The sequence below is a fragment of the Caenorhabditis remanei genome, chromosome III (genome assembly GCF_010183535.1).
Source record: "Caenorhabditis remanei strain PX506 chromosome III, whole genome shotgun sequence".
NCBI classification, from domain to species: domain Eukaryota; kingdom Metazoa; phylum Nematoda; class Chromadorea; order Rhabditida; family Rhabditidae; genus Caenorhabditis; species Caenorhabditis remanei.
This window is the reverse complement of record NC_071330.1, coordinates 14,055,894-14,077,859: the sequence shown is the minus strand read 5'-3', so window position 1 is coordinate 14,077,859 and position 21,966 is coordinate 14,055,894. Positions and strand designations below refer to the sequence as shown.

At 36.5% G+C, this 21,966-nt stretch overlaps 3 protein-coding genes across 3 annotated transcripts; all 3 read left to right on the top strand.

Annotated features, from left to right (window-relative positions):
• Window positions 1–948: 948 nt before the first annotated feature.
• GCK72_011280 (uncharacterized protein) lies at window positions 949–5,499 on the top strand (the record flags this gene model as incomplete). The annotated part of the gene is made up of 6 exons (XM_003099493.2): window positions 949–1,334; window positions 2,453–2,527; window positions 2,713–2,844; window positions 3,677–3,797; window positions 4,437–4,564; window positions 5,409–5,499. 6 exons carry the CDS (start codon window positions 949–951, stop codon window positions 5,497–5,499), a joined length of 933 nt encoding a protein of 310 aa, XP_003099541.2.
• A 1,193-nt stretch (window positions 5,500–6,692) lies between these two features.
• On the top strand, window positions 6,693–8,302 carry GCK72_011279 (uncharacterized protein; the record flags this gene model as incomplete). The annotated part of the gene is made up of 4 exons (XM_053728340.1): window positions 6,693–6,716; window positions 6,769–6,862; window positions 7,776–7,897; window positions 7,958–8,302. The coding sequence occupies 4 exons, from the start codon at window positions 6,693–6,695 to the stop codon at window positions 8,300–8,302; spliced, it is 585 nt and encodes a 194-aa protein (XP_053587917.1).
• A 5,595-nt stretch (window positions 8,303–13,897) lies between these two features.
• Window positions 13,898–14,940, top strand: GCK72_011278 (uncharacterized protein; the record flags this gene model as incomplete). The annotated part of the gene is made up of 5 exons (XM_053728339.1): window positions 13,898–14,006; window positions 14,284–14,381; window positions 14,495–14,581; window positions 14,638–14,748; window positions 14,800–14,940. 5 exons carry the CDS (start codon window positions 13,898–13,900, stop codon window positions 14,938–14,940), a joined length of 546 nt encoding a protein of 181 aa, XP_053587916.1.
• Window positions 14,941–21,966: the final 7,026 nt, after the last annotated feature.

Below are 21,966 nucleotides of genomic sequence, written 5' to 3'. Positions count from 1 at the left end.
CTTCTAAGCGCTGTATCTCAAAAGTGGGCGGAGCTAGAAAAAAGTTATCAACTAATAAAATGTAGAGAATTTCAAGGGCTACATTTTTGTAGTTAACAATTTTTTGATAGCTCCGCCCACTTTTAAGATACAGTAATTTGAAGTTAGATGGAGAAAGAAGGGGAGAGAGAGGGAGACGCAGAGAAGCGAGAGTGTCTGACTGTCTGCGCTCTCTTCAGTTTTTGTGAGTCATCATGTTTTTTTAAGCGTTTTTCTTTATATTTTCACTTTAAAATCGGTGATAGTTCGGAAAAATTCTGAAATTTAAGGTTTCTAGGTTTTTCTCATTTCCCTTTATTTTTAAAATTCTGATTTTCAGACAGGTTTATCTCAAAAGTGGGCGGAGCTACTAAAAAGTTGTCAATTACAAAATGTAGAAAATTTTAAGGGCTACATTTTGTTAGTTTTCAATTTTCAGATTGCTCCGCGCACTTCTGTGATATACCGGTTTGAAAAAAAGTGTTACTAAAATTTTTTTTAACAACTATAACTTTTTAAATCTTCAATATTTTTTAAAAATTCAAACCGTATTTTATAGCCCTTAAAATTCTCTATTTTTTACTAGCTGAAAGTTTTTTCTAGCTCTGCCCAATCTCGAGATACGCCTCTTCAAAGTCTGTAGTGAGAGAGAGAGACGCAGAGAAACGAGGGTGTCTCGTTGTCTGCGTCTCTCCATGTCTTCCCAAAACTTCAAACGGTTGTATCTCAAAACTGGGCGGAGCTAGGAAAAAACTTTCAACTAACAGAAAATAGAGAATTTTAAGGGCTACATTTTTGTAGTTGACAATTTTTAGGTAGCTCCGCCCATTCTTTCGTTTTTTATCGATTTTTCGTCATCTCACATGTAATTTTTGTGTATTTTTGTATTTTCAGGGTGTCATATCGATCTAAACCGGACCAAATCAAATTATGCTACGACGCCAATCGTCCGCCTATTTTCTCATATCTCTAATCCTCTTCTCTCTCGCGCCACCCGCCGAATTTCGTCGCGGTGGAGGCGGAAGCATCGGTGGCTCCCGTGGTGCGTCCGGCGGCTCTCGCGGCTCCAGCGGTGGTGGATTCGGAAGTCGTGGCTCATCTGGAGCACGAACGCAGTCTAGTAGTGGTGCCGGATGGTTGGGAGGCGGCACAAAGACGGGCGCTGGAAGGAATGACTATTCGAGAGGCACCAATTTGGGAAATACGAGACAGGGAACGAATACGGGCGGTTCGTGGAATAATCATGATAGTGGAAAAGGATGGAATAATAATCAGGGACAGTATCGAGGAAGTGGTGGTGGTATGAACACTGGCAGGTTAGTTTTTATGAAAATTTGGGAAAATTGGGAAAATATCTCAAAAATCGGCGGGGCCACCTGAAAATTGTCAACTATGGAAATGTAGCCCTTAAAATTCTGTACGTTTTACTAGTTGGAAGTTTTTTCCTAGCTCCGCCCACTTTTGAGATACAGCGGTTTGAAGATTAGAGGTGAGAGAGAGAGAGAGACGCAGACAACGAGAGCGTCTAACTGTCTCCTCCTCTTCTCTGTCTTTGAAGGATTGGATCACGGCGGGGTAAAGAGCTATCAAAAAAATTCCAACTAACAAAATATAGAGAATTTTAAGGGCTACATTTTTATAGTTGAGAACTTTTTGATAGCTCCGCCCACTATTGAGACAGAAGCGTTTAAAGGTTAGAGGTGAGACAGCGAGAGATTGAGGGAGTGGGAGAGACGCAGAGAAGCGAGAGTGTCTGACTGTCTGCGCTCTCTCTATTTCTGGGAATGAAAAGTTTTTCGTGTTTTCAAAGCAAAATTTTCTTGTCGGTAAATCTGTAAATGTTGGCTTTTTCATATTCAAACGGCTGTATCTCAAAAATGGGCGGAGCTACCTTAAAACTGTCAACTACAAAAATATAGCCCTTAAAATTTTTCAAATTTTATTAGTTAACAATTTTTTTCTAGCTTCGCTGCTTTTTGAGAAAAATTTGCCTGAAAGTTGAAATCTGAAAACTGAAAAAAGTTTACTAATTTTGACTTGAAAACCTCACATTTCTGGAATTTTCACGGTATTTTTTTCAGTTTTTAAGTTTTTTTAAAGTTGAAAAGTGCACAGAAACACTCTAAAACCTGTAAACCTGCAAAAAGCAGAGAGAACGCAGACAGTCAGACACTCTCGCTTCTCTGCGTCTCCCTCTCTCTCACCTCCAACCTTAGAACGCTTGTATCTCAAAAGTGGGCGGAGCTACCAAAAAATTGTTAACTACAAAAATGTAGCCCTTAAAATTCTCTACATTTTTGTAGTTGACAACTTTTCTCTAGCTCCGCCCACTTTTGAGATACCACGCTTGGAAGTCTCTAGTGAGAAGGAAAGAGCGCAGACAACGAGACACTCTCGTTTCTCTGCGTCTCTCTAAGTTGTTAAATATTTTCAGCAAGGGCGGATTCTTGGGCGGTCTATTCGGCCGTAAATCCCATCCGACGGGTTACGGTAGCGGTGGCGGTTCCAGGTTACTGTACCAATTTTCTCTATGTCTAACCCCAAAACCTTGTCCTTGTCTCTCAATTCACCTCAAGTCGCTACGCAGCCAATATACATGTATAGCATTGTCCTGATGATACGATATACCTAACCACAAATTTGGCTTAAATTTTTCTGAAAAATTAGAAAAAAAAAACAATTTTTTTATTTCAGATGGACAAATTCTGGTCTGGGCTCCCGGTCCCGAGGAAGTACGTTCAAGAATATGATTGTTGGAGCGGCCGCCGGATATTTGACCTACCAAGCTGGAAAAGCTATTATCAGAGCTGCAGCGGGACCCATGATGTGAGTTTTTTTTTTTGGAAAAAAAAATTTAGAAATTTTTTTTTCACAAAATTTTGCATTTTTTGACCACCACGAATTCAATTATTTTAAATTTTAATAACAAATATGTTTCCAGGAAAGCTCAGAAAATTTGCAACATTTTGCCCTAAAAATCGACGGAAATAGTCTGAAAATAAAAATGTTGCAGATTTTCGAAAAATTTCGAATAGCCCAAAATTTTCAAGCTACAGTAACCCAGTCAGTTTTGTGCCACAATCCATAAATCTTATATTTTCGGATTCAGCTCGTTTTCAGCTTTCAGAAAAGTATAATCATGCCTATACTCTGAAAATTTTGAATTTCGGGGTTAGAGACGCAGAGTGTCTGGTGTCTCTGCGCTCTAACCTCCTGACTAAAACTACCGTAATTCGGTCGGGTTTGATCCAATTTTTGTGAAAACTACATATTCGAAATCAGCGCTTTAAGACGGTTCGAAAGAGTATAATCATGCCTAGGTTTGGAAAAATTCGAAAAATCAGGTCTCACCACGAAAATGACGGGTTACTGTAGTTCGGAAACCATACTACAGTAAAATTAATTTTCACAATAAGTTTGATATTTTTCGCACAATTTGAGCTTAAAACACCTGAAAATGTCAAAAACTAAGCAAGTTACGGATTTTCGAAACTTTTCGAAAATCTGAAAATCGCTAAAACTACCGTAACTCGTTCGGATTTGCTTCGATTTTCGTGAAAATTATAGATTTGAAATCAGCGTTTTGAGACGATTCGAATGAGTATAATAATGCATCTAAAAATTGAAAATTGTAAAATAATATTTTCCTATTTTTCAGGTGGAACAACCGTCCATACTACTGGGGATCCAACTACTATCGCTCGAGTCCCGGGCACACAAATATGTGTAGAATGCCGATTGAAGGAGGAGATCCACAGTTTGGAAATATCTATTTCCAGGTGAGGAATTTTTAAAAATTGTTGAAAATTACCTGAAAATTGGGAAAAAATTTTCAATTTTCTCGAAATCCTGAAATCCAAAAATTCTGAAACCTAAATTTTCAGAATCAGCTCGTTTTCAGCATTCAGAAAAGTATAATCATGCCTATATTGGGATCAAATCGGGTCCCACCACGAAAACTACAGTAACCCAGACTACGGTACTTTTCGTGTCGAGACCCAACTTGCACGGAATAGTGGCATGTTTGTACTTTTCTGAAGGCTCTCACTGAGCTGAATCTGAAAAATATCAGAAAACTTAGTAACGACTTCATCAAACCGAGATATGACACAATTTGTGGTATTGTGATTTTCGAAATGTTTCGAAATTCTGTAACTTTTTGAGTTTTCTATCTTTTTTTATGATTTTTGGTTTGAAATGAGAGAAATCAACTAAACTCTCCATGAAAAATAGTTCCGGTTGGGTCCCGCCACGAAAACTACAGTAACCCGAACTTTTCGTGGCGGGACCCAAATTTTCCTGATTTTTCAACTTTTTCCAAACCTGGGCATGATTATACTTTTCTGAGAGCTCTCAACTCACTGAATTCAAATATCATTACTAGAAATCATAGAAAACTCAATAAAACTATTTTCCAGGACAACTCGCGTCCCCGTGAAATCACCTGGGGCTGTGGCTACTACGAGCACTGCTGTGGTTACGAGTGTTGTCGTGGCGGCGGAAGTATCGGATCGGATCGAATCGGTGGACGTGGAACATCCATTGGGTACGCACTGGTTATTGCTTTTCTGGCACGACGATTGATGTTCTAGACATGTTTTGCGATGGAATATTTGTCTTTTTGTACTCTTCTCCTTTTTTCTGCCTGATTACTGTAGCTTTTTGTGTTTTTTTTCAATGTTAAAATTTATCTTAAAAAGCGGAAAAAACTTTTGAAAAAAATTGCGAAAAAATTTTTACAAAAATTTTTTTTTTCAAATTTTTTTCAAATTTTTTGAAATTTTCTCAAAATCCTGAAACCCAAAAATTCTGAAAACGAAATTTTCAGAATCAGCTCATTTTCAGCTTTCAGAAAAATATAATCATGCCCCCCTTCTGTGCAAGTTGGGTCCCACCACGAAAACTACAGTAACCCGAAAAGGGGTACTGTACTTTCGCGTCGAGACCCAACTTGCACCAAACCTAGTCATGATTATACTTTTCTGAACCGTCTCGACGCGCTGATTCTGAAAATCGCAATTTTAAAAATTTTAGAGCAAAATTCAAAAAGTTACAATAGGTTTTGTGTTCAATTTTGCTTTTTTCTACTTATAGAGACAAAATCGGAATACAGTAACCCGTCACCTTCCAATTCACGCTCACTTCACACACATACGCACCACTCATTTCTACCTAAACCAATTTTTTCATACTTTCGGGTCCCCCACCATTTTTTGCCTTTCTCCTGTGACCACTTACTCTGAAAAATTGTTTAAAAATGTTTTTGACCTACAAAAAATCAATAAATCGATATTAAATGTTTTGTTGCTGTTGTTGTTGTTGTGTTGGTGGACATGCTTTAAAAGATTCAAAAAATCAAAAAAAAAAAAATTTTTTCAAAATTTTTTCAGATTATTGGTAATTATCGTTCTTGGATTATGCTGCGGATTCCCATTATTGACTCGATGGGTCAGAAGACGACAATTTGGAGCGGCGGCTTAAGAATTGGCTATGGGGCGCAGATGCATACACCCTTGTTTTTAAAATTATCACCTCATCCTTATTACAAAAGCTCCGCCCACTTTTTGGACCTTTTTTTATGATATAACTTGGTCAGATTCAGCTGAAAACTTGTGAAATTTAAGAATTCAAAATCAGCTCATTGAGAGCTTTTAGAAAAGTATAATCATGCATATATTCTAAAAATTTCAAAATTTTTTGAAATTTTGGGTCCCGCCACGAAAACTTCGGGTTACTGTAGTTTTCGTGGTGGGACCCAACCCCACTTAATTTTCCTGGTTAGTTCAGGTGATTTGCTATATCTTGTACTAAAAATTACTAGAAAATGTTTAGAACCAGCAAAGTTATGGATTTTCGAATATTTCGAAAACACATAAACTACAGTATCCCGATCAGTTGAAGACCCATTCCTTCGAAATTATGATTTTTGGATTCAGCTCGAATTTAGCTTTCAGAAAAGTATAATCATGCCCAGGCTTGCTGCAATTTGGGTCCCGGTACGATTTACGGAATTTTCGGGTTACTGTAGTTTTCGTGGTGGGACCCAAATTGAAGCAAACCTGGGCATGATTATATTTTCTGAAAGCTGAGAACAAGCTGAGTTCGATAATTTTAATTTTAAAACAATTGGTAGAAAATTCAGCGAGATACGGTAGTTTTTTAGTTTTCCAAAACCAAAAATTTCGAAAAGTTTCGAAAATCCATAACTTTGCTCATTTTAGACATTTTTCAAAAATTCAAAGTGGAAAATGTCATAAATCAATTTTACTGACTCTAAAAATTAAAAACAATCTAAAAAAAACAACAGTACCCTCCAAATTTTTGTGCAAATCCGTTTTTCTTCGATTTCTTTTACCAAAAAGTGGGCGGAGCTTATACTTCCTACAGTATCCCCCAATGATTCCCCCTTTCAAACCAATTCATCTCACTCTTTGTAACACTCATTTGAAACCAAAAAACCCCCACAATTCACGTGTAATTAATTATATAAAAATTTGAAATAAAACTTTTTTTTCAAAATTTAAAAAAAATTTAAAAAATTTAATTTTTCATTTTCCACGTGTACTACAACTCCAATAACCGTAACCTCCTGATCAAATCAATCGATAATTGATTCTCCGGAAATCGATTATTCTGAAAATAATTCAAGAAAAGAGAAGGAGTACTGTAACAAAATGAGCGGCTCGGAGGAGAATGAGGTGAGCTTTAGAAAATCAATCAATAAATCAAAAAATCGATAATTTCCATCAGAGTGCCAATAATTCTACAAATGACATCATTAACACTTTCAATGAGTTTTTCAAAAATGTTCCCGTCGAGAAGAGTTTCGATATGACTTATAAAGGTACAGTAACACTATAGAGTTGTCGAGATGCATAAATTATATATTTTTTAAAAATCTAGAATTTTGCGGTCATTTTAAGCTAAAAATCATCAAAATCGGTTGGAAAATGAGAGAGTTACAGATTTGCGAAAAACTTCGAAAATTCTGGAAAAATCTGAAAATTCAGCTTGCTGAAACTCAGTCATTTTTGACTGAAATTATATATTATTTATAGTTCTAGAATCAGCATAAAACGGGCTTTCAGAAAAGTATAATCATGCGGGTTTGAATGAAAACTGAAAAAATGTTAAAAATAGGGTCCCGCCACGAAAATTCGAGGTTACTGTAGTTAATGGGGAGGGACTTGGTGCCCAATTTTTCTCTACAACAATTCAGATGATTTGCAATGTTTTGAATGAAATCTCAGTCAAAAAAATGCAAAATTGACAAAGTTCAACATTTTCGAAAATTTTCGAAAAATCAAAAAAATTAAAATCTGGATTTTCAGACGTCAGATTTTACCAAAATCTCATAAAATTACCATTTTTGAATTCACAAGATTCTCAGCATTCAGAAAAGTATAAACAAGCCTATATTTGCTTCCAATCGGGTCCCACCACGAAAACTACAGTACTCTCTCCCAATTTAAAGGCGCATACAGTAGGAATTTCGTGGTGGGACCCTAGATAGGGCATGATTATACTCATTCGAAGCGGCTTGACACGCTGAATTCAAAAATGTTAGTTTCATGTGAGTCTTGTGGGATTTATTGCAATTTCAGAATTTCCAGAATTTTCAGAATTTTCGAAAATTTTCGAAAATCTGTAACTTTTTGATTTTGTATCCAATTTCCCTGGTTTTTGGCTCAAAAAATGCGTAAAAATCTGAATTTTTTCTTAAAAATTAAAAACCATTTCAAAATCAGAATTTCCAGTTTATCTCCGCGAACTGGCCGATATGGATGACCATTCGACTCTCTCCGCCCGTTCCTCATCCACCAATATTCAAGAACCCAAAGTTTTGGCTTCATTTGGCACCGTGCCAAAAATGAATTCAGTGAGAGAATAAGCCCCGCCCCCTTTTCACAGAAAAATCAATAATTTCTTCTCATTTCAGACTTCCGCCACGTCGTTGTCAACGGAGGAATTCGCTCGAAAAGATCGATCGATGGTCTCATTGACTGAAATTCATCGAAAAATCAATAATCAATCAATCGATTCGAAGAAGAATCATCCCGATTGGTCTCTCTCGCCGACTTTCTATAATTTGAGTATTCTGAAACCGTCGACGCCTTCTGAATTGCCACCAAAACGATCGACGTCATCTGCATCTGCGCCGCCGTCGACGTTCACGAAGAAGGAAAAATTGGAATTTGAGAAAATAATTGAGACGAAAGTGGAAGAAAACGGAGAGAATGGTGGAATCGAACTATACGTTAATATCAATGATTGCTTTAATTAGATTAAGAATGAAAAGAATTCTTGAGTCACAACTTTTTTGTAGATCAAATTCATCAATTTTCAATAGGATATTTAGAATCAGCGCGTCGAGACGCTTCAGAAAAGTATAATCATGCCAAGGTTTGGTACAAGTTGGGTCTCGACACGAAAACTACAGTAAGCTGGAGTGGAGTACTGTAGTTTTCGTGGTGGGACCCGACTTGCACGGAATAGGGACATGATTATACTTTTCTGGGAGCTCTTGACGCGCTGAATCCAAATTTTTGTATTTCATAAGGTTTATGCTAAAACTGACGAAGTGATGGTATTTTTTCACTTTTAAAAATTTCGAAAAATTTCGAAAATCAGCAAATTAATTATTTTCACACATTTTCGAGCAATTGTTAACGAAAAATCATCATGAAGATCACTAAACGACCTGGTTCAAAAAATTCCATAGAATTGTTTTGCAATGATTCATTTTGACAGGAATTGAAACCAAAAATTACTATAAAAAGTTAAAGCAATTGAATGTCGGATGGTCAAGAAGAAAGAAGACTCTGCTTCCAATCAGTATCCACGTGGACGAGGTGATTGAGATTTGGATGCCGCCTTAAACAAATTACAGTACCATTGTTGTGGCCTTTTTCAGTTGAAAACGCCCAACTTTGAGTGTGTGTGTCATTGTAAAACTATCTGTCCCACAAAATAACTTTTTATAAATTTGAACAGAGCAAGAATGGAATTATATTTTTGTAATTAATAACTTTTTTGTACGGACACTCCCTTACATATCGACAATTAAATTTCTCCCTCAAATCGACCAATTTCAGAGCAAATTAGTGCGAGTATTGAGTTGTTCACTTAAAATGACCATAACTCTCTAGAAATTGTCCGTACAAAAAAGTTGTCAACTACAAAAATGGAGTTCGACTCTTTGTCTGTTCGATCCCATAAACATTTATTTTGTAGTACAGTTAGTTTTGCTATAACACACTCTCAAAGTTGGGCATTATTAACTGAAAAAGGCATAATATGATAACTTTTTGGGCGGTACTAGTTTTTTGCTTTTTTTTTTGCTACCGCTAGAATAGGCCCATTATCATTATGTATGTATTCTTTCTCTTTTTATTAACCATCTTTTACATGTAAATTCAAAAATCATTCCATTTTCTCGTGTCAGTGGTTTCCGCCCTTGAAATAAAGAAATTAAAAAAATACTGTAATTTATCTTACGTGAATTCCTCCAGCTTCTCTGTGAATGAAGCGACAATTGTTGGACAACGGGATGTATTGGATTCCATAACCCATGAAGCGACTGACGGTCTTGGTGAGCTCTGCCTGAAAATAAGAAACTGAATATATAAAAAACTCCGGCTCTATTCCAGTTTAGAGGTCTTTTGAAAACTCAAACGTCCCAAAAAACACTTAAACGTCCTCTAGGGTTTCAAATATGCTAAAAAACATTTAAATGTCCCAAAAAAGGTCAAACGTCCCAAAAACTATTTAAACGTTCGGCTCTATTCCAGTTTAGATGTCCTTTGAAAACTTGAACGTCCCAAAAAACACTTAGACGTCCCTTGAAACACTTAGACGTCCTTTGAAACATTTAAACGTCCTTTCGGATCCCAAATATGTTCAAAAATGTTTAAACGTCCCAAAAAACATTTAGACGTCCCAAAAAATGTTTAGACGTCCCATTGAATATTGAGACGTCCCTTGAAGTCTGAAAATTTGGTTTTAAATAATTAGACGTCCTAAAAAACATTTAGACGTCCCAAAAAATGTTTAGACGTCCCTTCAACACTAAAAGCCACTGAAAGTGTTCAAGGGACGTCTAAACATTTTTTGGGACGTTTAAATGTTTTTTGGGACGTCTAAATGTTTTTTAGGACGTCTAAATGTTTTTTGGGACGTTTAAATCTTCAGAACTATATTTTGGGATTCCAAGGGACGTCTAAACATTTTATGGGACGTTTAAACGTTTTTTGGGACGTCTAAACTTTTGAAAGGACGTTTGAAAAAAATTAGAGTTTGAAAGGACGTTTAAGTGTTTCAAGGGACGTCTAAGTGTTTTAAGGGACGTTTGAGTTTTTAAAGGACATCTAAACTGGAATAGAGCCAAACGTTCTTTGGACACTTTCAATAACTTTAAGTGTACAAGGGACGTCTAAATATTCAAAACTATTTTTTGGAATTTCAATGGACGTTTAAACATTTTATGGGATGTCTAAGTGTTTATGGGACATTTAAACATTTTATGGGACATTTAAACATTTTATGGGACATTTAAACGTTTTTTGGGACATTCAGACGTTTTTGGGGCATTTAAAAGTTTTTTGGGAGATTTAAAGTTTTTTGAGACATTTAAACATTTTTTGGGACATTTAAACGTTTTTTGGGTCTTTAAATGTCATTTGGACACTTTCAATGACTTTAAGTGTACAAGGGACGTCTAAATATTCACAACTATATTTTGGAATTTCAGGGGACGTTTAAACATTTTATGGGACGTTTGAGTTTTTAAACGACATCTAAACTGAAATAGAGCCGGAAAAAACTTCTTCTGATAATAAAAAAAACTTACGAAAGTCTTCTTGAAAACTAAAATCCGGCACTTGCTCCATTCTCCAGACATAGCTGTAGACTTCCTCTCGAACATCGCATCCTCGTTGGATCATAACGGCTGGGATAAGGCAGCGGACGTATTTGAACCACGGCCACTACATTGGACGGCTCAGTTTTCCCGTTGTGATCTTCGACGATCTTTTTGGATGTGTAGGAAAATGTTCTTTGCCTTAAAAAAACATTTATATGTAACTATATTCGGTATTAAAAAAGTTTTCTAGAAATCAACTTACCGTTCTTTCCAAAAGGACATTTCCAATTTCCGAATTGAGGATAAAATTTGAGGAGATGGTCGAACACTCATCATGTGACGGGAAAACCACGCATGTTCTTCGTCTGAAAGACAATTATATTTAACTATATTTGACTATAATACGGGTACTTAAAGGAGGACTGATGCCATATTTTTTATTTGAGATTCTGATACTTCAGGTAATTCTGAGCAACTTTCAAATTGAAAGAAAACGAAATTTTGTTGAAAAATGATATTGTCCGAGAGGACTACACGGTGGAGCCGGGAAAACGAGAATTTAGAGCGTTTAGAGCGGTTTTTAGCATATGCTTGAATGATGAAAGATGTTCAGAATTTTTGAGAAAATGTTTTCGATGGAACATTATTTTGCAAAAACTTGTTTTTTTAATTTTAAAATTTTCTCAAAATCCTGAAACCCAAAAATTCTGAAACCTAAATTTTCAAAATCAGTTCGCTTTTAGCTTTCAGAAAAGTATAGTCATGCCCCCACTCCGTGCAAGTTGGTTCCCACCACGAAAACTACAGTACTCCACTCCAGGGATACTGTACTTTTCGCGACGAGACCCAACTCGCACCAAACCTAGCCGTGATTATACATTTCTGAACCGTCTCGACGCGCTGATTCTCAAAATCGCAAATTCAAGAGTTTTGGAGCAGAATCTTATCTGCATCCGTCCGACAACACCACAAAATGAAGAGCCTCCTTTTCACTGTCCTGACGGTAGACGTACGTTGTGAGATCATTGAGCTTCTTGGCCAATTTCTCGATGATGATGGGGCGCGGTAAAGTCGGAGAATCCTTGGGTGGTGTGGTTAATTCCAGCAGAAATAATAGTAATAATAATTCAATAAAAATCAAAAAAACGATTGTCGACTGCCATGTCCGGGAGGCAAATCTTGGAATGATGAGAACAGGGGATAGCGATGCCTATTTATACTAGCCCCCTTCATGCTCCAGGGAAAAAGTGGGCGTGGCTTCTCATAGGTATTAGGGAAAACAGCAATTAGTACCTTAAGATGTCGAAGAGTAGCGGGATGATGATAATGGTGGAAGTATTCTGGGAATGTTGGTCAGGGAATGGCAAATTGGGGGATGATGATGATGATGTGACATGGGAAAATGGATAGAGGGCATGTGGTCCTGATATTGTACTAGGTAGAGCGCTCGGATGTTCAAAAACCAGGCACTTGGAAACCGATAGGGCTACAGTAATCCAGTAGAGAATGCAAACTGACCAAAATCATTGTTCCTTAACAATCTAACATATTGCACTCATTTTAAGCTAACAGTCATCTATATCGGCTAGAAAATGACAGAGTTACAGATTTTCGGAAATCTTCGAAAATCTTCGAAAACTAAAAAAAAGTACAAATTGCGGTAATTCAGGACTGAAATTATATGAAATCGCTATTTTGGAATCAAGAGCTTTCAGAAAAGTATATTCATGCATAAGTTGGGATTTTCGTTGAAAACCGGGAAAAAATTGGGTCCCGATACGAAAACTTGAGGTTATTGTAGTTATCGAATGAAATCAGCATAAAAAGGGCTTTGGGAAAAGTGTATTCAGATAATTTGCAACATTTTGAGCTTAAAAGTTGCACGAAAAAGACTTAAAATAAAAAAGTTACAAATTTTCAAAAAATTTCGAAAATTCTAAAAGCGAAAAAGTACCGTCACTCGTCCAGTTTTCGCATAAACCTTATGAAATACAAAAATTCAGATTCAGCGCTTTGAGAGCTTTCAGAAAAGTATAATCATGCCCAGATTCGCATCAAGTTGGGTCCCACCACGAAAACTACAGTACTCCACTCCAGGGATACTGTACTTTTCGTGTCGAGACCCAACTTGGAGCAAACCTAGCCGTGATTACACTTTTCTGAACCGTCTCGATGCGCTGATTCTCAATATTGCAATTTCGAGAGTTTTGGAGCAAATTCTGAAAAGTTACAATACGTTTTATGTTCAAATTTGCTTACAGTATCCTCCCTAGTTTAAAGGCGCATACAGTAGGGAGTTTCTTGGTGGTACCCGGATATGGGCATGATTATACTCATTTCAACCGTCTTGACGAGGTGATTCTAGAAATCTCATTTTCATGTCGCTAGGGTTTCAGCGAATCAAGATATGCCGGTTTTTGTTCTCATAAAAAATAAAAAATTGAATTTTCTTTAAATTTCGAAGTTTTTCGAAAATCTGTAACTCTGTCATTTTTCAACTGATTTAGATGAATGTTAGCTTAAAATGAGTGCGATCTTTTAGGCTGTTAGGGAACAATGATTTTGGTCAGTTTGCATTCTCTACTGGATTACTGTAGCCCTATCAGTTACCAAGCGCCAGGTTTCTGATCGCTCTTCCTTGTACAATATAAGTCCCTCACAGGACCACATCCATTTTCCCATGTCACATCATCATTATCCCCCAAATTGCCATTACCAGACTAACATTCCCAGAACACCTCCATTTTCATCATCATCCCTCTACTATTCGACCTTTTAATACTAAATACGGTACTAATTGCTGGACTAATTGGGTTTTCCCTAATACCTATGAGAAGCCACGCCCACTTTTTCCCTGGAGCATGAAGAGGGGCTAGTATAAATAGGCATCGCTATTCCCTGTTCTCTTCATTTCTAAGATTTGCCTCCCGGACATGGCAGTCGACAAACGTCTTTTTGATTTTTATTGAATTATTATTATTACTATTATTATTACTACTCCTGCTGGAATTCACGGACATGATTACGCCGAACAGACAGCTCCAGTCACCACCCCACCGCCAGATCACCATCGAGGAATTGGCCAAGAAGCTCGATAATCTCACAGCGTACATCTACCGCCAGGACAGTTAGAAAGAGGCTCTTTTTTGTGGTGTTGACGTGCTGATACAGGTAAGATCTTGCTCCAAAACGTTTGAAATTGCGATTTTGAGAATCAACGCATCGAGACGCTTCAGAAAAGTATAATCACGACTAGGTTTGGTGCAAGTTGGGTCTCGACACGAAAACTACAGTACCCCTGAAGTGGAGTACTGTAGTTTTCGTGGTGGGACCCAACTTGCAAGGAGTGGGGGCATGATTATACTTTTCTGAAAGTTAAAAACAAACTGATTTTGAAAATTTAGGTTTCAGAATTTTCGGATCTCGGGATTTTGAGTATTCGACCATCTTCTCAAATGTTATCCTCAATTCGAAAATTGAAAATGTCCTTTTGAAAAGAACGGTAAATTGATTTCAAGAAAACTTTTTAAATGTCGAATATAGTTACATATAATTGTCTGGTGCGGTGAGTTTGAGACACATTTTCTCCTAAATCACTTGTTTTCTAATTTCTAGCACTATACCATCGATGCTGCCACCACCAAAGATCCACACTGGGTACGATCATTGAGAGGAACTGAGATAATCGGAAGTCAAGTTTTTGTAAGTTACACATTATTCCTATTTCTGGGATTGTTCATAGCAAATTACCATTTCAGTTCCTGCTCCACACTACCCTTGATTATGGAGCATTATATAACGAATACTTCGAAGACAAGTGTTTGAATATCATCTTGTTCTCTGAAGCTCTCCGACTTTCAATCCGCAATGTAAGCTTTTAGGAAAAATGATGTTGTTTACAATCATTTGAGACTTTTCAGCAACTGTCATTCAACCACGGAGAGGTGAAGTTGAGTATGAAGATCAAGTTGCGAGAAAATTACGAAGAGCTGTTCCGATATGACCACACCGGTCCTCTCTTTGAGGTAATCAGCGTGACCGTTGACAACCACTTCTACTGAATTGTAGCTTTTTCTTATAATTTTCTGATTATATATACCAAACTTCGCTTTTTCTGTATCCGATCCCAATCATTTTAACGGCGTTCGAGTATTTTGTTGATTTTATTTTCCTTATAAGTAAATTATTTCATTTATTACCTGAAAATCAGGTGAATTTCTAAAGTGGGCGGAGGTAGAAAAAAGTTGTTAACTAAGAAAATGTAGAGAATTTTAAGAGCTACATTTTTGTTTTAGGTAGCTCCGCCCATTTTTGAGATACAACCGTTCGAATTAGAAAAAATGTTACAAAATTTGTTAAAAATTACGAAAATTTCAGATTTTCCGCTCTAAAATCACAAAAAATTTGCTGAAAATCCTCGAAAGGATGTTTAGAAAACAATTTTTGTAGTTAACAAATATATATAATATATAACTTAGCCTATTTGGCTCTATTCAAGTTTAGATGTCCTTTAAAAACTCGAACGTCCCATAAAATGCTTAGACGTTCCTTGAAATTCCAAAATATAGTTGTGAATGTATACACGTTTCAAAAAACGTTTAAACGTCTCAAAAAACACTTAGGCGTCTCTTGAACACTATTTTTAATGACTTTTAATGTTGAAGAGACGTCTGAATGTTTTTTGGGACGTCTAATTATTTAAAATCAAGTTTAGGAATTTCAAAGGACGTTTAAGTATTATATGGAACATCTGGACGTTTTTTGGGACGTTTAAACATTTTTGAGAATATTTGAAACCCGAAAAGGACGTTTAAATGTTTTAAGGGACGTTTACAGTACCAGACAAAAAGGGTATCAACTTTGGCTGTTTTCAGTAGAAAATGACCAGCTTTGAGAGTGTGCCATAGTAATTCTGAATGTCACACAAAGTAAAATATGTATAAATCTTACAAATCAAAGATAGAGCTCCATTTTTGTAGTTGACAACTTTTTTGTACGGACACTCCCTAGAAAGTTACATATCGGCTAAGTAATTTTTCCTCAAATCGACCAATTTCAGTGTTAATTATTGCGATTTTTGAGCTGTCCCCTTAAAATGACCATAACTCTCTAAGGAGTGTCCGTACAAAAAAGTTGTCAACTACAAAAATGGAACTCTACTTTTGGTCTATATGATCCATTAAAAATCTGCTTGATGGAACAATCAGTATAACCATGACACGCTCTCAAAGTTGGTCATTTTTCACTGAAAAAAACCAAAACTTAATATACTTTTGAGCGGTACTGTAGTGCTCCATTTTTGTAGTTGACATAGGTTTTGTTTGGGCCCTTTATTGAAAATTACAGCCATTTCAATTTTACTGCTTGTCAATGTGTAACTTGCTAGGAAATGTTTGTACAAAAAGTTGTTAACAGTTTTGATAACGCCAGAAATTTTTTTTTACTTTGTTGCACAATCAGTGATACTATGACACACTCTCAAACTTTGTCAGTATTGAATCTGCTAAATGCTACTTTCCGTCACCAAAGTTTTCAAATTTCAGAACTCGAAAGTAGCAGACATTTCTCGGATGTGGAACTTTTGGAGAAGTATCGCTAGTGAAAAGTAAAGTGGTTGAAGCAAGGATATTATCAGAATGAGTGCGACATTCATCGAGAAACTAAAGATTATGGTGTTATCATGATGGAGTATGCAGACCAAAATGATTTGAGCTTCCACATTCCCCAAATATGAAAAAAGTTCATAAGTTTTTCAAGCACGGATATTGTCACCGAGATTTCAAGCCTCAGAATCTTCTTATTTCACACGGTAAGCTTTTTTATCACAGTTTGTTGTGAGATTCATTTATATTCAGAAAAATTGAAAATTTGCGACTTCGGACTTTCATGTAAATACCGAGGTGAAAACGGTCAATTCAAAGTGCCATGTGGATACGGGACACGGATGACTGGTGATCTTCAATTTAAAAAAAAACTACAGTGCCGGCCATAATCTTATTCCGATTTGGTTTTTCGACCAAAATTTATTTCAAATTCGTCGGATTGACCTGAAACTTTGGGAAAACATTTATTGTAGAGTTTTTGTTGTATTTAAATAACAATTCTGGGTGAAAAATCATGTTTCATAGATTTTATGTAAAATTTTCAAAAATCACGAAAATTCGAGAAATCACTTATTTTTATTTCCATGACCGGTGTAACAAAAATAGACTGTATAATTAGTGTTTATGAAAGTTTTCTAATGATAATAGTCTTGATGTTTATTTTTTGACTACCGGACCACTACTCTTGACTTGTTACCCATATCTGCCGAGCTGTTAAAGTTTGGCAGTACTAACAAATGCAGTTTTGAATTTCAAACATCTGTAAAAGTAGTGTATTCGTAGAAAACTGTATCAAAGTTTGCAAATATAATGAGAAAACTGTGGAAAACAATTATGTAACACTTCTATCTCGATGGAAGTTCTTAATTACAGTACCGGCCAAAAGATTGTAAACTGTGGAAGTTTTCAGTTGATACTGACTAACTTTGAGAGTGTGTCATGGTAATACTGATTGTCCCATCAAGTAGATTTTTAATGGATCATACAGAACAAAGGTAGATCTTCATTTTTGAAGTTGACAACTTTTTTGTACGGACACTCCCAAGCGAGTTACATTTTGACAAAGTAATTTCTCCCTCAAATCGACCAATTTTAGTGCAAAATGCGATTTTTGAGATGTTTCCTTAAAATGAACATAACTCTCTAGGGAGTGTCCGTACAAAAAAGTTGTCAACTTCAAAAATGAAGATCTACCTTTGTTCTGTATGATCCATTAAAAATCTACTTGATGGGACAATCAGTATTACCATGACACACTCTCAAAGTTAGTCAGTATCAACTGAAAACTTCCACAGTTTACAATCTTTTGGCCGGTACTGTAATTAAGAACTTCCATCGAGATAGAAGTGTTACATAATTGTTTTCCACAGTTTTCTCATTATATTTGCAAACTTTGATACAGTTTTCTACGAATACACTACTTTTACAGATGTTTGAAATTCAAAACTGCATTTGTTAGTACTGCCAAACTTTAACAGCTCGGCAGATATGGGTAACAAGTCAAGAGTAGTAGACCGGTAGTCAAAAAATAAACATCAAGACTATTATCATTAGAAAACTTTCATAAACACTAATTATACAGTCTATTTTTGTTACACCGGTCATGGAAATAAAAATAAGTGATTTCTCGAATTTTCGTGATTTTTGAAAATTTTACATAAAATCTATGAAACATGATTTTTCACCCAGAATTGTTATTTAAATACAACGAAAACTCTACAATAAATATTTTCCCAAAGTTTCAGGTCAATCCGACGAATTTGAAATAAGTTATGGTTGAAAAACCAAATCGGAATAAGATTATGGCCGGCACTGTAGTCTTGTTTATACTTTTTTGAAAGCTAAGAATCTTTTGAATCCAAAAATGGTAATTTCATTGGAATTGGGTGAAATTAGACTGAGATATGTACAGCTGAAATTCAAATTAAATAGAAGAATGAGAAGGAAAGGCAGCTGGTTGGGAAAGGTGTGTCCTCTTTCTCTCTGTCTCTCTGCCAGCCGGTGCCAGGCGGCACTCCGATAACATAATACATTACGTACACCCTTCCCAGACACCCCCCACACTCTGTGTGTCCTTCCCCCCTCTCATTTCCATCAGTTATGTATTCATGATAGCCTACTGAATGGCTCGTCGACAAATCGCCTCCCTATTTTTATTGAATTCTTATATTTATTGCTTTTATTTGAAGTTTCTCAATGTTTTGAAAGATTCTGAAGGTAAATAATGAGTTTTTATAGCTAAAAATAGTTGAAAATACAGATTCTCAAGAAATTTCGAAAATCATAGAAAATTCAAATTGCTGTAATTCATTCATTTTTAACTGAAATCAAATGAAATCAATATTTTTAGAATCAGCATGAAATCAGCTTTCAGAAAAGTATAATCATGCCTAGGTTTGAAAAAAACAGAAAAAATTAAAAAATTCGGGTCCGGCCACGAAAACTCGAGGTTACTGTAGTTATTAGAGCGAGTCTCGAAGATTTGTCATGTTTTGAGCTCAAAATTAGTCAGAAAAGAGCAAAAATTGTAAAGGTAGAGATTTTCGAAAAATCAAAAATTAGAATCTGAATTTCAGACGTACATCAGTCAGATTCACTCTCCACTGCAGTTGCGATTGAAAATGAAGAGAAAGACGTATCAAGCAACAATGTAGGTGTTTAGCTACTGAATAAAATTCTGAACTTGGTGTGTGAGCCCAGAAGCTTTGATAAAAACTTTTGAAATTGTCGTAAACATTTAGTGTTTTACAAGGAAAGTCTTTGGAGGCGCTGCTTTCAAACGACCAATAAATTTGGTAATAGGCATTTTCGACCACAAGGAGTCCATTTCTGCAGTCAAAACCTATGAGAGCCGAGTTATAATCTCTCAAACGTTTCATATGGATAAGCTTTTTCGGCTCTATTACAGTTTAGATGTCCTTTCAAAAGTTTAGACGTCCCTTGAACACTTTCAGTGGCTTTTAGTGTTGAAGGGACGTCTAAACATTTTTTGGGACGTTTAAATGTTTTTTGGGACGTCTAATTATTTAAAACCAAATTTTCAGACTTCAAGGGACGTCTCAATATTTAATGGGACGTTTAAACATTTTTGAACATTTTTGGGATCCGAAAGGACGTTTAAATGTTTCAAAGGACGTTTAAGTGTTTTTTGGGACGTTCAAGTTTTCAAAGGACATCTAAACTGTAATAGAGCCGCTTTTTCATGTGGAATTCTAAATCTACAATTAGTATAAGAAAGATATACTCATTTTTGCTACGTCTAACACAGGTAAACCGCTTGGGAACACAAATGGAACCGCGCGGAGGCGTATATGCGGCCATTTTGGAAATCCATGTGAAAAACTTAACCATATGAAAAGTTTGCGAGCTCATAACTCGGCTCGCAGATACATTTAGCAGGTTTTGATTACAGAAATGGACTTCCCGTAGTCGAAAATACCTATGACCAAATTTATAGGTCGTTTGAAAGTGGCGTCTCCAAAGACTTCCCTTGTTAGACTGATGAGAAAAATTTTAAGGAAGCCTTCATTTAATTTCGTTTTGTCCAAACTCTATTTTTAGTGTTTCGAAATCATTTATGTACATTATCAGTACGTTTCAGCCTAAAATATGATAATTTCATATGTACAGTGCTGGCCATAATTCTATCCCCTTTTGGTTTTTTCAGCATAACTTTTTTATTAGTTATCCGATTGATCTGAAAATTTTTCAGCCTACGGTAAGCATCTATACGCAAGATTGCAGACAGAAATTGCATCATCCAATAAAAAATTTTTAGCGTTTTTTTCGATTTTTCGATATTTTCACTTTTTCACGTTTTTCACTTTTTCCAGTTTTTAATTATTTGTGTTTTTCTGAAAAGTCCAAAGTGCATGTTCTGACTTGAAAGTTGATGTTTAGGTATGACTAGACCAACAAACAACAAGAACTTCCCGCTTTCTGTCAAGACCGCCATCTTTCGTGGTCATCTGAATGGACAGTCAACCAAGATGCTTGCTGCTCAGTTTCAGTGCTCACCTTCAGGAATCCGTAAACTTATCAAGAGGTGTCTTGATCAGGTAAATGTTAAAAAACACTTGTTTAAATCATACAAACGTTTAGAACACGTTTGAGCTGGCAAAACTCCCAGGAAGACCTCGAAAAACCACCCATGTGATGGATCGCAACATCATCCGAGCGTCAAGAGAGGATCCTCGTAGGACCTCAACGGACATCCAAGTCGTCGTGACTTCTCCGAATGAACCAGTACCATCCAGAAGAACAATCCGAAGACGTCTCCAAGCTCAAGGACTTCATGGAAGGCGTCCAGTCAAAAAACCGTTCATCAGTGAGAAGAATCGCAGAAGCCGTGTTGAGTGGGCAAAAGCTCATTTGAGCTGGGGACGTCAGGAGTGGGCAAAACACGTCTGGTCCGACGAATCCAAGTTCAATTTGTTCGGCAGCGACGGAAACACATGGATTCGTCGTCCGATTGGAACCAGATTTGATCCCAAGTATCAAACACCGACAGTCAAACATGGGGGTGGATCGTGCATGGTTTGGGGATGTTTTTCCAGCCAAGGCATGGGTCCTCTACGAAGAATCGTTGGTATCATGGATCGATTCCAGTATGAAGATATTTTGGAGAATACGATGAGACCATGGGCACTTCAAAATGTCGGCAGAGCTTACGTCTTCCAGCAAGACAACGATCCGAAGCATACTTCTCTCCATGTTCGCTCGTGGTTTCAACGTCGTCGTGTGGATCTTCTGGAGTGGCCAAGCCAAAGTCCGGACTTGAATCCGATTGAACATATGTGGGAAGAGCTCGAACGTCGACTATCTGGAGTTAGAGCCACAAATGCGGACCAAAAATTCGCGCAACTCGAAGCCGCCTGGATGGCAATCCCGAAGTCGGTGATCGACAAGCTTCTGGACTCGATGCCGAGACGTTGCCAAGCCGTTATTGATTCTCGTGGATACGCAACGAAGTATTGAACTTATAAATTTTGTTTCTGGTCATTTTCTTTTTTATTTTTCATTTCCGTGACTCTATTTAGCCGATCTCTTATTTTTGTTGATTTTCTTGGTTTTTTGAAAAAAGATGAAATTTTTAAAATTTTTAAAAATATTTTAAAACCAATTTGTTTTTACATATTTTTTACCTTTATACACATTGCTGCCAAGTTTCAGATCAATCGGATAACTAATAAAAAAGTTATGCTGAAAAAACCAGAAGGGGATAGAATTATGGCCAGCACTGTAAGTGAATTTCATGGGTACTGATTTCTAAAAGGGAAATACTAAAAAAAATCATTACTATGAGCAGGGTGCTCCCCCGATACTTCAAAACCCATTAAAATCGGTTTCGGTTTTCATCGGTTTCAAAACCGGTTAAAAAACCGATTATTCTTCGATTTTTACCGATTTTCTCCGATTTTTATCGGTTTTTTTTCTGAAAGTTCAAGTTCTACAGTAGTTTGTCACCTTTCTATCATATTTTGC